At 56.3% G+C, this 13,354-nt stretch overlaps 1 protein-coding gene across 1 annotated transcript in view; it reads right to left on the reverse strand.

Annotated features, from left to right (window-relative positions):
• The window catches only part of ADGRA2 (adhesion G protein-coupled receptor A2), a 34,593-nt gene that overhangs the window by 9,891 nt on the left and 11,348 nt on the right, over positions 1 to 13,354 (reverse strand). Inside the window, exons 2-7 of the mRNA XM_059156274.1 lie at positions 11,430 to 11,501; positions 2,155 to 2,226; positions 1,803 to 1,874; positions 1,546 to 1,617; positions 1,111 to 1,274; positions 454 to 667 (exon numbers count right to left, since the gene is read on the reverse strand). Coding sequence (XP_059012257.1) covers positions 454 to 667; positions 1,111 to 1,274; positions 1,546 to 1,617; positions 1,803 to 1,874; positions 2,155 to 2,226; positions 11,430 to 11,501 — 666 coding nt within the window. The remainder of the gene's footprint in view (positions 1 to 453; positions 668 to 1,110; positions 1,275 to 1,545; positions 1,618 to 1,802; positions 1,875 to 2,154; positions 2,227 to 11,429; positions 11,502 to 13,354) is intronic.

The raw sequence follows: 13,354 nt of genomic DNA on the forward strand, positions 1-13,354 counted from the left end.
CACTGAGCCACCCAGGTGCCCCGGGTTCCGTCCTCTTTAACGGAGAGGGATGCAAGCACACACTCCCTCAATTCCGACTGGCCTTATGGTACGGTCTCCCTGACTTTCCATTTCCCCACCTTTCTCACGGAGCTACTAAGACCTCCCCTGCAAGTCTATCGGAGAGACTCGGCCCCACAGTGGAGCTGAGAGTCACTGCACACATTGTGGAAGCGCCAGAGAAACCTCAGGTATCATCCTTGTTTTTTCCTACCAGGCGCTGAGTCTCTATCCCCTAGCCAGACCATTTACGACTCAGCCCAGGGTTTCCAGAAACACACCCACGCACTCTCAGGTACATGAGCGTGCTCTCCAGCCCCTGTCGGAGCAGGGCTCCTTTGGGGAGCTGGGCGATGGGCACGGTGGCCTCCCACACCCCCACCTTGGGCTGGGAAGGGGCAGGAGGGCTGGTACCTGGTGATGAAAGTGCAGTCGTGGATGAGGCTCTCTGCCAGGAGGATGCCCGCCTGCTCGTCGCCTTCCAGGGGGGCCCGGTTGTGGTACCAGCGGATGCGAGTGTCATTGCCCAGGTAGCTGGCAGAGCACTGGAAGGGCAGCCGGTCACCCTGGAACACGACTTGGCGCAGGGATGGGATGAGGTGGTGCGTGTGCAGCTCCAGGGCCCCTTCTGTGGGAGGAGACATGGGGGGGTGGCACCAGGCACCAGGGTGGGACAGGCCAGCCTGGGCAGGGCCAGGCCCCATCTGATGGGAGCTCCCCTTGAGCTGGGGAAGAAAGGGTGCAGGAGAAAGCCTCTGGAAGTGAGAGCACAAGAGAGGAACAGGTGGGCTTTGGATGAGCAGATCAAAGTGCTCCTTTCTAGGGCACACTTGTCACCCCAAGAGGGGGACCCGATGAAAACATAAGCAAAGCAGCTGCCCCCAAAGAAAGTCTAGGAGCACTGACAGCTGGAGAAGGAGCCCTGAGGGATCTGAGGGAGAGGAGGCATGCCCTGGAGAAGGTGCCCACCACCCCATAACACTTAAGGCAGAGGGAGCCTGGAACCAGCGGGGGCCCTTCTGGAGCGCTTCTGCACCAAGGGGCAGGTGTGCAGGGGGAGGCTGTGCTCACCGCAGCGCAGCTGGGCTTCCTGGAGGCCCCCCAGGGCCTGGGCGTGTAGGGCACTGGGGTAGGCACAGAGGGTGCGCTCGGAGAGCTGCAGGGAGCGATTCCGGGCCCAGGACAGCAGCCAGCGGAGGCGACAGTCACATGTCAGGTACTCAGTGCCAAGATCGCTGCAGAATGGGGAGAGGAGCAAGGGAGTGTGGATTCTGGGGGGTTGGGGGGATGGAGCCCTGGGAGAGACTGAGGCTGGAAGGGGCACATTCGGGGTAGTGTGCACCACCAGCCTAGCCCTAGTGGGAAGGCAAATATGGCGGTGTCAGCCGTCGCCCGTCCCACCTACTCATAAGGTAGGGCGCCGTGGTCATGATGCTCAGGTGTGTCCTTCCTGGACAGAGAAAGGATGTAGGGCTCTGAGTCCTTGGGCTGGGAACAGATACTCACACCACCTTAAGGGCTGGCAGCTCATCAAAGACCCCAGGTTGCACACTGGAGAAGATGTTTCCAGATATGTTTCTGTAGGGGATAGGCGAGAGGGAGCCAGGATTTTAGGGTCTTCCTGGGCCAGAGGAGGGAGTAGTGAGTGAAGGGAATGGGGGGGGGGGAGGCTATGAGGGTCTGGTGCTGCCTCCTTCCTCCCAACCTCTCCTTTGGGGTGAGCCGTCCCTCCCCCTCCTCCCCACTAATGGCCCCTCACTCACAGACGGAGAAGTCTGGGGAGGCCTTGGAAGGTCTCAGACGTCAGACAGCCAATCCGGTTGTTGGAGAGATCTCTAGGGGGACACACACGACGTCAGCAAGCTGGCCACACAGGAGCACACGGACCCACTTGTGCGGAACACACGTGTGTGGCCGGGGCTTATGTGGGGATCAGGAAGAACAAGGAGATGGGCTTCAAGTGTCTCCCCCTTCTGCCCTCCCCCATACACTGTGTGGGGAGAGAGGTGCTGTGAGTGGGGAGACAAGAAGGAACAGTTGATCATGGGATCCAGGGGACCATCTCCAAGGATGGGGAGGGCTAGGAGGGCTTGGGAAGCCGGACATGCCACTCACAAACGCTTCAGCTCCCCCAGGCCCAGGAAGGCACCAGGCTGCACCGTGCTGATGACGTTGTTCCTCAGGTCCCTGTGGGAGGCAAGTGGGGGCCCTCACAGCTCTCCCGCTCTGGGGGCCTCACGCTCCGCTGGGACGGAGAAGCCTCATTTTTATCAGCAGTGTTGGCAACTGGATTTTCTTCTAAATGTCCTCAGCCCTCGTGAGGAGGTTGGATGAAGGACCTGACCTCTCACTTAGGTCTACTTGCCGCACCCCTTCCCCCCACTACCATCAAGGGGTGCTGGTCAAAAAGTTGTCAGGAAGAATAGAGAAGCCAAGAGATGGGACAGGAACCCCTGGGATGAGGAAGCAGAACATGGTGGAAACAAGGATTGGAGCCAGCACTGAACTAGGAGCCGGGAGGCCTTGGCCATGTTGTTCCAATCTGAGCCACCAAGGATCTCACAGGGGCTGCTATGAGAGCCATTTGAAAATGGGTGCTAGGGGCACCTGGGTGGCTCAATGGGTTAAAGCCTCTGCCTTCGGCTCAGATCATGATCCCAGGGGGCTGGGATCAAGCCCAGCATTGGGCTCTCTGCTCAGCGGGGAGCCTGCTTCCTTTCCACTCTCTGTCTGCCTCTCTGCCTACTTGTGATCTCTGTCAACTAAATAAATAAAATCTTAAAAAAAAAAGAAAAGAAAATGGGTGCTAAAGTCTTTTTTTTTTTTTTTTTTAAGTCTTTTGTAAATTACCATACAAAAGTAAGACCTTCTGGAGTCCGGCATTGGGGGGTGGTATTTCCACGTGTTGATCTCTCTATCCAACCAGTGAGGAGACACAGAATGAAGCTGATGACCACCTGGAGGCCCATCCCGGCCTCTGACTCCAGGGCAGAACTATAAATCCTCCCCACCCCCACGGTGGCCACTCATTCTTCAGATGGGGAAGGCAAGGCTGGGGACGGGTAGTAAAGCCTTGTTCACCGGCCTTCCCCCCAGGTCTCCCAGGAGCCTGCAGTGCTGAGGGAAGGTGGCAAGGGAAACAAAGTGTCTAGGTTGAGCTCCAGTAGGTCCAGACAGAAGGTGGTGCCCCTCCAGGGCTCCACGGGGCCAAGCCCCCCCCCCCCACACACACACCCAGGAATGAGGTGCAGGAGAGGCATCAGGCCAGCTTCTGTCCCAGCATCCTGGTGCTCAAAGCAACCACATGACCAGATAGCAGCCCTCCTCTCTTTCATCCTCAAGGTCCACCTGAGTCTCTCCTGAGCCCAACCAGGACGACTGCAGCCCCACAGGGCAATGCAGCAGGAAGCCTCACTGCTCAGCCAGCCCGCCTCCCCTCCTGGGACCCTGGGATGTTGGCTGCAGCCTCCTGGCTTGACTCTGCTCTCCACCTGGGGGCTTAGGAGGCAGAGCGCAGGGATGGGGGGCTCCCGAGTAACCAACCTGTTGCAAAGAGCCTGTACAGGAAAGAGGAGATTGACGGATATCTGTGGTCAACCTGTTTTCCAAGGCCCTGCGACCCTCCAGCCCAGGCTGGCACCCTGGGCAACGTGGCCTTGCCTGCTAAAGTCTCAGGGATATCTCTGGATCCTGGGCAGGAGGGGGTTAAGTAGCCACTCCCAGCTCTGGGAGAGGAAATGGGTGTCCAGGACAGGGAGGTGCCATCCCACCAGGGGGCCTGTTTTCGCACAGCCAGTCTCAGCTGGGGACAAAAACACCCTGAGAGAGAGAAATGAAACACCCTCATACCAAGGAGTTGGTCTCCATAACCCTGAGTCCCTTGAAAAGAAGCCAACAGAAGAGGCCAGCTCCCTAGAGAAGGGATGGCTTCCATACCCTGGCTCGCTGGTGGTGCACCACCAGCAGGGAATGTGCAAGAAGGAAGAACCTCGATGCTCATGCAGCATGGAGACTGGAGATGGACGGGGTTGGTGGGGGTTGGGGGGAAGCGCCCAGCCTGCTCTGGGTTGCCCCTCCCGCCAGCAGCCCCCTTTTGGTTCCCCACTCTCATAGCACCCTCCTCTGGTGCTGTTCCAGCATGTGCCCCCTGGCCCCGTTGGGGTCTGGCCATTCTCAGGGCTCTGCCTCCCACCCCCACGCGGGGGAGGGCAGAGGGAAACACATTCCTCATTGTGTCACTTCCCTTCATGGGCTGCCAAGGGGCTGAGGCCGCAGCCCCCCGCCCCTTCCCTCTCCACTAGCTGTGTTTATTCTCATTTCCTCCCCGGCCCCCCTTGAGAACCCCCACCCGGCATGCCCCACTGATGCTCTGCAGATGGGAGCAAGGCGGCCACTTGGGCCCCAGCCCCTTCCTGCCCTGGATTTCCTGCAGCCCAGAGCCACGCCGGGGCCCTCTGAGAGGGAAGCTGCCACTAAGCATTGGCATGCCTGCCCCCTTGCCTCCCGCCCACAAAGTGGCTTCAGGGGTGACCCAGGCAGTGCCCAGATGGGCCAGTCCTGGAGTCTTCTCCTGAAGGATACAAGCCAGGGGCTGCTCACTGGGCTGAGCTCTCAAAGCCTGATGATGGGGTCCTGGTCCCTAAGGTAGGGGGAAGCTGGTCTGGGCTAAACCCTCCCTAGCAGCAGGAGAAAATGCTATCCTAGAGCCTGGATTTTTTTTTTTTTTCTTTTATTTTCTTCTTCTTCTTCTTCTTCTTCTTTTTTTTTTTTTTTTTTTTTGACCAGTAAGGTCCCTATAGGTTGGTGCTTCTTGCTATGGACTCCTGTCTCAGAAAAATGCACTCTACCCAACACTGTGTCCATGATTTCAAGGGGCCTGTGGAACCCAGGAGATGCACTCCTGCCCTAGATTGTATAACCTGATCCCTTCACTTCTTTTTTTTTTTTTTTTTTTTTTTAAGATTTTTAAAAAAACTTTAAGGAAGTTCTGTACCCAGTGTGGGGCTCGAACTCACAGCTCCAAGATCAAGATCCACTACTTGGGCCATCCAGGTGCCCCAAGATCCCTCCATTTTTTAGGTGAGGTCATGAGGGCAAACAGATGTCTCAGTGATGTGGAATCTCTCCTCTTCTCCCTGTTCCCACAGAGCCCAGGTCTTGGAAGCTGGGAACAGTGTGGTGTGTGGACAGAGTGTCCCCTCCCCACCACCCCTCCCCCAACCCGGAGCAGGGTACCCTGACTCAAGGCCCCTCTCCCAGTATCTAGGACAGTGTGGAAGGGAGGGACTCTATGGCAGAAGTTGGGGCGGTGGCGGGGGGTGGGGGTGGGGGTGGTGTTGGGGGGTGTTGGGAGGGTGGTGGGGTGCGGGGGGGTGTTCCTGAGAGCAAATCACACCCTCCATCCTTCTTGGGAAAGCTGAGCTCAGGAAGCCGAGTGTAAGACGGAGTGTGTCAGCCCAAGATTAATAAAGTGTCCTTCATAAAGACTGAAAACTTCTGCTGTCTGAAGGACACCATCCAGAAAGTGAAAAGCAACCCAAGGAATGAGAGAAAATGTTTGCAAATCATATATCCAATAAGTGACTCCCATCTAGAATATACAAAGAACTCTTCCAACTCAATAATAAAAGGACAAACCAGCTTGGAAAAAAAAAATGGGCAAAGGATGTCCATAAACATTTCTTCCAAGAGCAGATACAAATGATCAAACAACGCACGAAAAGATGGTAGACACCATTAGTCATCAGGGAAATGCAAAGTGAAACCACAGTGATATCCCCTCGCAGGCGCTAAGACAGTGATCAGAGAAAAACGGGCCACAGCACCAGTTAATGAGGGTGTGGAAAGACTGGACCCCTTCTCCATTACTGGTGTAAAATGGTGCAGCCACCATGAAAACCAGTTTGGCAGAGTTACCAAGGGACCCAGCATGCCCAGGGACATATCCAGGAGACACGAGGGAACAGGCGCACGAAAACCGGAACAGGAAGGGTCGCAGCCCCAACGTGGAAACTTCCCGAGTGCCTGTCACCTGATAACGCATTTGTGCTCTATTTGCACAACAGACTTTTAGGGAATGAACTGCTGATCTGTGCTATAATCTGGATGGAGCTTGAAACCATTACGCTAAGTGAAAGAAGGCCAGTTATAAAAGATTACATATGATGTGATTCCACTTAGATGAAATGTCCACAAGAGGCAAATCTATAGAGGCAGAGAGATTAGTGGTTGCTTAGGGCTGAGTAGGAGGGGGAGCGGGGAGTGGCTGTGGCCCATGCCCGGTTGCCTTCCGACATGATGAAAATGTTCTAAAATTAGACGGTGATGGCTGCAGGACTGTGTAAATACACTCGGAGCCGTCGAAGGGCACGCTCTAAGTGGGTGGACGTTCTGGGATGTTAATTCCATCCCACGAAAGCTGTTAAAGAGTTGAGTTTGCACACCAGAGTGAGCACGTGTGAGGGTGAGCCCCGTACCACGCCTGGACAGGGTGGGGTGGCCCCAAGTCGGCTCCCTCCAGCCCCCCCAGACCTCCCTGCTTGTGGGTTCAGAAACCAAATTATAGGTTTGGAGGCCGCAGAGCAGCTTTCCCTGGGCCCTCCAGGACTTCCAAGCCGGCCAGACCCCCGCGCAGGTACGGAGGGTGTGGGAGAGGATGTGGCTGGAGAAAACTGAGATGGTCCTACCCCTGGCCGGGCCCCTCTTGTCTCCGATATCAGGTATTTATTCAGCACGTACAGAAAGCCAGGCACTGGGGCTACAAGCGTGGACACAAGGTCTGTCCCCAAGCCCACAAGCCGCCCCTTCCCAGCCCTCGGGGGCTCCCAGCGTCAGCAGCCTCTCTGCTGCATTCTTCCCTAGTGCGAGAGCCGGGTGGGAAGGGGCGGAGGATGAGGCCGGGCCGCCGTGCTCACGGCCCCGCCCATAGATTAATGGAAACCACCTGGCGGGTGAGAAGCACTCCACCCCCAAAACCCCCCTCCCTTGCCATCATTCCCATGAGCATCTGCTTCTAATGAGTGCCCCAGCACCGCTGCATACCAGCCCCCGGGGCTCATTAATCTCATTAGGCAATGACAAATCATCCCCGGGCTGACCAGGCTCCCCTCACCAGGCCCTCTCCTCCAGGCATGCAAGGGCCTGGGAGGGGCTCGTGTCCGCACAGAGCCACTTGCTTGCTGGCATGCCCAGTCTCTCTCCCTTGGCCTACTCTGGGGGCTGTCTCTCCCGCGGCCCACTTGGTCCCCAGTCTGGGGGATTTCACTGTGACCGGGGCACCCTCGGAGCCCAGGAACGTCTTCGGGTGGCCCACTCCTTGTTGAATGTGCGTGGTGGGGGATGTGGGCGGAGATGGCCACCACCAGATGGGTGGGCCATCGCAGAGTCCTTTTGGGACTCTGAATCCACGGTTCAGCTCCAGGACTGCCCCCTCCCCCTCCGGAGACTGAGGGAGCTCTGGGCAAATCCTATGCAACGAGGGGCTGCAATATAACATCTTCCAACTTCAAACCCTTCAGAGAAGGGAAGGGGAGAGGTATTTACCGAAAGCCCACGCCATCCCCATGACAGCCTGTCTGAGTCCCAATTGCTCCCTTTCCCAGGGGAGAAACCCTAGGCTTGGAGAGGCACCCAGAAAGACAATGACAGAGGCAGGATTCAATCCCAGGCCTCTTTGACTCTAAAGGGAGTTCTGTGCCCTTCATCGCCCACCCCATCTCCTCCACCTCAGAAGTCTTTCCTCTGGGGGACAGACAGGCTTGTCCATGCCTGGGGCTGGTGGGATATGGAGGGGAGGGCCCAGAGACAGGGTCTCACGCCCATCTGAACGATTCTGTACATGCCATGGGCTGGCCGTGAACCTCTTCTCAGCTGGACCCCGTCTCGGGTTTTCTTATCGGACCCGCATGGCCGATAGAGCCCCACAAGGTTGGCTCCCCTCTCCAGCCTCTCTGAAGCACCTGTCCTCCCCTGAGATCATCTCAGGCACATTCCTACACGGCGCCCTCTCTCTATCCCCTCTCAGCCTTGAGGCCCCTCCATGCATTAACTGGGACCAGGCTGACCTCCCCCACCACACACATTTAGATTTGACCCATTTTCAAAGACCAGAAGGGCGCTCAGCACAAGGAGGCAATGCTGGCTTTCTCTGTGGCCCAGACCTTCCATTTCAATTATTAGGCTAGGCCCCAACCCTCCCACGGGACTTGCCGCTCACAGACTGTGGGATGTTAGGCTGCCCTGGACTCAGCTGCCCAAGCCTGGGTGTCTGAGCCTGACAGGACAGAGAGATCAGTGTTTCCTGGCACCAACGGCACGCCAGGCCACAGCGTCTCATTTGTGATGAATAGGCCCACAGTCTCGGGGTCATCTGGTCCACCGGTTCCCAACCCCGGATAAGCATGAGAATCGTCTGCATACCTTGTAAAAAATTCCCAGGCCCCTGCCGACCTGATGAATTAGCATCTCTGGGAGGGGGGCACAGGGTCTCTCCCCATCCCATAGCAGGCCAGTGGTTTTGATGACTAGCTTTATGTGTCCGTTCAGCTGGCGACAGCACCTTGTAACCTAACCAAACACTAATGGAGGCATTACGGTGAAGGAATGTGTAACTGCAGTGGACCTCCACAAGCAGCTGACTTTAAATAAAGGAGATTACCTTACCTTGGAGAACATGGGTGGGCCTCACCCAAACAGGTGAAGGACTTAAGAGCCAAAACCTGAGGTTTCCAGGAGAAGAAATTCTGTCTGGAGACTAAAGCATCATCTCCTGCCTAACTTCCCAGCCTGCCGGCCTGTCCTTCTACAGATTTTGAATTTGCCAGCTCCCATAATCACACAAACCCATTTCCTTAAAATAAATTTCTTTATGAAGAACTAATATAAAATAATTTCCTTGTGTCTTTATATAAAGATTCACACACACACGTCTCCTATTGGTTTTCCTTCTTTGGAGAACCTGACTGATACAGTGGTGATCAACCAGGCTGGAGATCCTGCACTCCTCCCGTCTGAATCCCTCCAGATTCTTCCCTCCCTTAGACCTTGGGCTCAATCATCTGTCAATGAGGCCTTCTTTGACCTCTCTACACAGCAAGGAACAGCACCCTCTGCTCCTCATAGCAACCTCTCTCTACCACCATTGCCTTCTCTCCCTTATCCTGCTTTTTCTTTGTAGACTTATCTCCTGGTACACATTTATTTGCTATAACTTACTGTGGAGGGTAAGTTCCCTGAGGGCAGGTGCTGGGTCTGTTGTGTTCACTCCCAATGCCTAGAACAGAGCTCCGCACCCAAAAGGGGCTCGGTAAATATCTCTGGAATGGAGGCCTTGGAGGATCCCTAAAAGAGTGGGGCTTACCCTCAATATTCTGAATTCTCATCTGGCTCCTGCCCCGTGCACCTGCCACGGCATGTGATTTAGCTCTTAGTCATTATTCCTTGACCACACTCTCATTTTTCTCTGATTGCCTCCCAGGCTTTGGAAGCACATGCTGGGCACTGACTTAGGTCCCCGCTGCTGGCAAGATTCAGTACATGGGCACGGGTGGGAAGGAAAGGACCTGCTTTTCTTCTCCATCTGGAAGTTGACCCTCATGAGACTAGAGGAGGAGAAGTGGGGAGACCTGGTGGGTATTGGATGGATAAAGCGAGAGGGTAAAGCTGGGAAGAGGTCAGTGGGACCCCAAGAGGCTCAGAGCCATCTCGTTCGTGGTAGTGAGAAAGGACAGCGAGTCTGGGCCGTGACAGGCTCTGGTGGGGCTGGGCAAAGGCGTGGGGGCAGCTACAGTCTGTCATCCTGCAAAGATCCCTGGAGAGAGCGTGTGGCTTCCTGCCACTCAGCCCTCGGAGACCAGGCTTGGCCTGAGTGCAGGAATCAGAGCTCCCACAGGCCTAACCGCTTGTGGGGGATAAAAACTTTCCCGAGCTGCTGGTGGCCAAGGAGACTTTGTAAGAGCAGCTTGGGGGCGGCCCTTTCTCCCCATCTGGACCACCAGCTCTGTGAGCGGCAAGGCAGTTGGACGAGGGACCTGGTCACGGAGCTGGGTGCACGCACCACTGTCAACATCCCGACACCCCACCCCCCCCCAGCCCAGCACACCCCAGAGCAAAGACAGCACACTCTTCCTTTCCACCCCAAACATGGGTTTGCCCTTCCACACCGCCACAAAGCCAGCCAGGCCACTGAGCTCTCCTCCCGGCGCTGGAGTGTGTGGACAGGTTTTCCCTTCCCCTGTGAGTGGGCTGTAATGGAGACGACCTCACAAGACTGCTGTCACGGCTGAAGACCTACAGTGCATGTCACGGACAGACCGCCTCCCAGTTACCCTCCAACTGTCCAGCCCTCTCCGCTCAGTGCTGTCCCTCCTTCGGGTTTCGTGGAAACCCCGACCTACTCAATTCTAGCACACGTGGCATTCACGGACTCCGCTAGACCGTGAGCTTGGGCTCTTTGAGGGCAGACTTCCACCTTATTTTTCTGTATCCCCCATCACACCAGATCCACGCCTGGCAGGCAAAAGGGCAGACGGGGTGGGGGGTGGGGGCGGAGTCGGGCAGCAGGAGGCTTGCTGAAAGATTTGGGAACCCTCAGGATGGGAGCAGAGGTAGGAGACAGGGCAGGGGAGAAAGCAAGGATCAGGCTCTGGAGGGACAGAGGCTCAGGTCTCCTGCGGAGGAGACAGGACCCAAGGGTGGATTCTGGAGCAGGCCAGTCGAACAGGGAACTGAGGGGTTGGTTTGGTCCCCTCCTTCAGCAGGTTAAGTTACTTGCCCTCAACTCTGGGGAAAAAGCCCCTTCTGGCCAGCAGAGCCCTTGAAGTCCTGAGCCTAGGGCTGGCACTATAGGGATGCAGCCCCAAAGCACGGCAGGTTGGGTGGGGGCCCTGTGGATGGGATCCACTTTCTCGACCCTTAGCCCAGGGCACTAGCCCCATGGGGCTTTGTTTGTTGATTTGTTTGGGGATGGGGTTGGGGAGGAGGAAAGAGGCCTCAGTCACACCCAATCATCCTCAGCCCTTTATGCTGGGCCCCCAGCTGGAGCAGGGAGGTGGCATCTGGCCAGCTAAGGGGCTCAGCTCTCACAGCTAAGTGCTCATTAAAGAGCGTTAATGAACTTCCCGGAGCCCCATCATTGCCTAGACCAGCCAGGTTTCCCTGTACTTCTCACTGCTGTCACTGGGGAAGGAGCTGGTCCCTCTCTCTGTAGCCTCCACCTGGTGGTCAAGTCCTGGGCAGGGCTCCCGTGGGTCTGACTCTGGGCCTCACTTAGCCAGCAGGGTCTGGGGTTGAGGGGCTCCCCTCGGCACCCAGGGGTCCTCACCCGGCCTGGACTGACTTCCTGCCCATGACCACCAGCCCCCAACTTTGCCCCCCTTTGCCCCAGCACTTACAGCTTCTCCAGCAGGGACAGTCCCAAGAAGGATCCGTTCCGGAGCGCAGTAATCTTGTTGTTGCTCAGGAGCCTGAAGGAACAGGGAAAACACAGGCAGGAGAACATGCTGTTACAAGCCAGAAAGTGTGGCTGGAGAGGGGGTTCGGTTTCCTCAGTACAACCATGTTCTTTTCTGTATCAGTGGCGCCCCCTGAGGTTGTGCGAAGCAGGAGCCCCACCCTCCGCTCGCGATTACAGGAAAGAGCCAGTGAATGGTTCAGGCAGCCTGGATAGCCCACTGAGCCCCTAACCAGACATTTCACCTGCCCTGGGTTCCCCCATGGCCTGGATCTGACTTAGGGCTCTGCAGGCAAGCAGACTGAGCAGGGGTCCAGGTGCAATGCCCCCTTTACACCTTGGACCCACGGGCCTGAGCCACAGCACCCTCCTCCTGCCCCCTGGGAGGGGGCAGCCCCATATCCTGAGGAGAGTGGGAGAATGGCCCGAATTGGGTCAGAGCTCTGCCAGGAGGAACAGGAGGCCGGGCAGGTGGGAGGAGCTGTCCTCCCTTGGGCCCCACTCTGTGAGCGGAGGACTTCACAGAAGGGGACTCTTCCTAGCCCTCAAAGGCCCTGGCTCAGAGGGACTGAGCACCCTTGCCTCCCCAAGCCTGTCCACGGCCTTGACAGAAAGCTGAGACAGCCCGGGGCCTGGTAGAGGAGGCCCAGGCCTCAGCCTTTGCCTCTGCCCACTCGGAGGTTCTGTTTATTTATTTGTATTTAAAAGGGGGAGGAAAGAGGCCCCAAGCTACTGACTAAACCCACTCTGCCCACCCACTTAGCCTTTCTCTGCCAGACTCCCTCCCTGGGAGGAGGAAGTTCCATACCAGCCAAAGGGCTCATCCTTTGAGTTAATTGCTTATTAAAACACTTTAATGAGCCTCCCAGCCCAAACTCTTGCCTGCTCTGGGCCGAGACAAAGGGTTTCACTTCTTTGCTCTTATTGGTGGACATGGGAGGGTCAGAGGTACAGGTCTGGAAACTCCTCTCGACTGGGCAGCCTCTGGGATGCACAGTAAAGGCGATCTCAAGTGCGGGGTGGGGACAAGGCATGCGAGCAGCTCTGTCCCCAAGCTGACTGGTGAATTCAAGGTGAATGGATCAAGACAGGCGGTGAGACGACCCTAGACATCTGACGTTCCAACCAGTCCATCTTCAGGAAGCTCTTGGAGAACATACAATAGCCAGGATGGAGGCAAGAGTGGAAGGGGGGCTTCCTCCCTTCTAGGCTTTCCAAACAGACCCCTCCTACCTATCTGGTCCCCACCTAACTGTCCCTCCAACACTGACACTTCCTAGTAGCACCTGAAGAGTGACTGTGTGAAGGGGATGTGGGGGTGATGTTGGGTTTCCAAATGGCACATTCTCTCTCTCTCTCTCTCTCTCTCGCACTCACACACACACACACACACACACACTTACACACAATCTTGACATTTCCAAAAGTTCATCACAGTTGCCATTACATGAGTCATTAGAACTCACATGGCCCCCTTTATTCCCATTTTACGGATTAGGAGAATTTTAATTGGCATTATCCATGGTGGTAAATCCTAAATCATCATGTCAGTTCTCAGGGCCTCTAATGGTCTCATTCAGGCCCTGGGGTGGGGGAGGGGGGCTGCGGTGGCCCCCTCAGTGGGGACAGGCTCCTGACAGTGTGACTTTTCAATCAAAGCCTGCCTCACCTCAGCTCTGCTTCAGCTCCTTCATATACCCGAGGAGTTTGAGGCTCAGAGGTGGCATTAAATGTCAAAGGGGGTGAAAGGACCCCTCAGGATTTTGAGTAACATCAGAGAGGTGTCCTGAAGGGTCAGGAAGAAAGGTGGAGAAATGGCATGTATTTCAACCTTCCCCGTGCCCCGGTCCCAAGGGTCTCTCCCAG

This window comes from Mustela lutreola, chromosome 18, assembly GCF_030435805.1.
Source record: "Mustela lutreola isolate mMusLut2 chromosome 18, mMusLut2.pri, whole genome shotgun sequence".
NCBI classification, from domain to species: Eukaryota; Metazoa; Chordata; class Mammalia; order Carnivora; family Mustelidae; genus Mustela; species Mustela lutreola.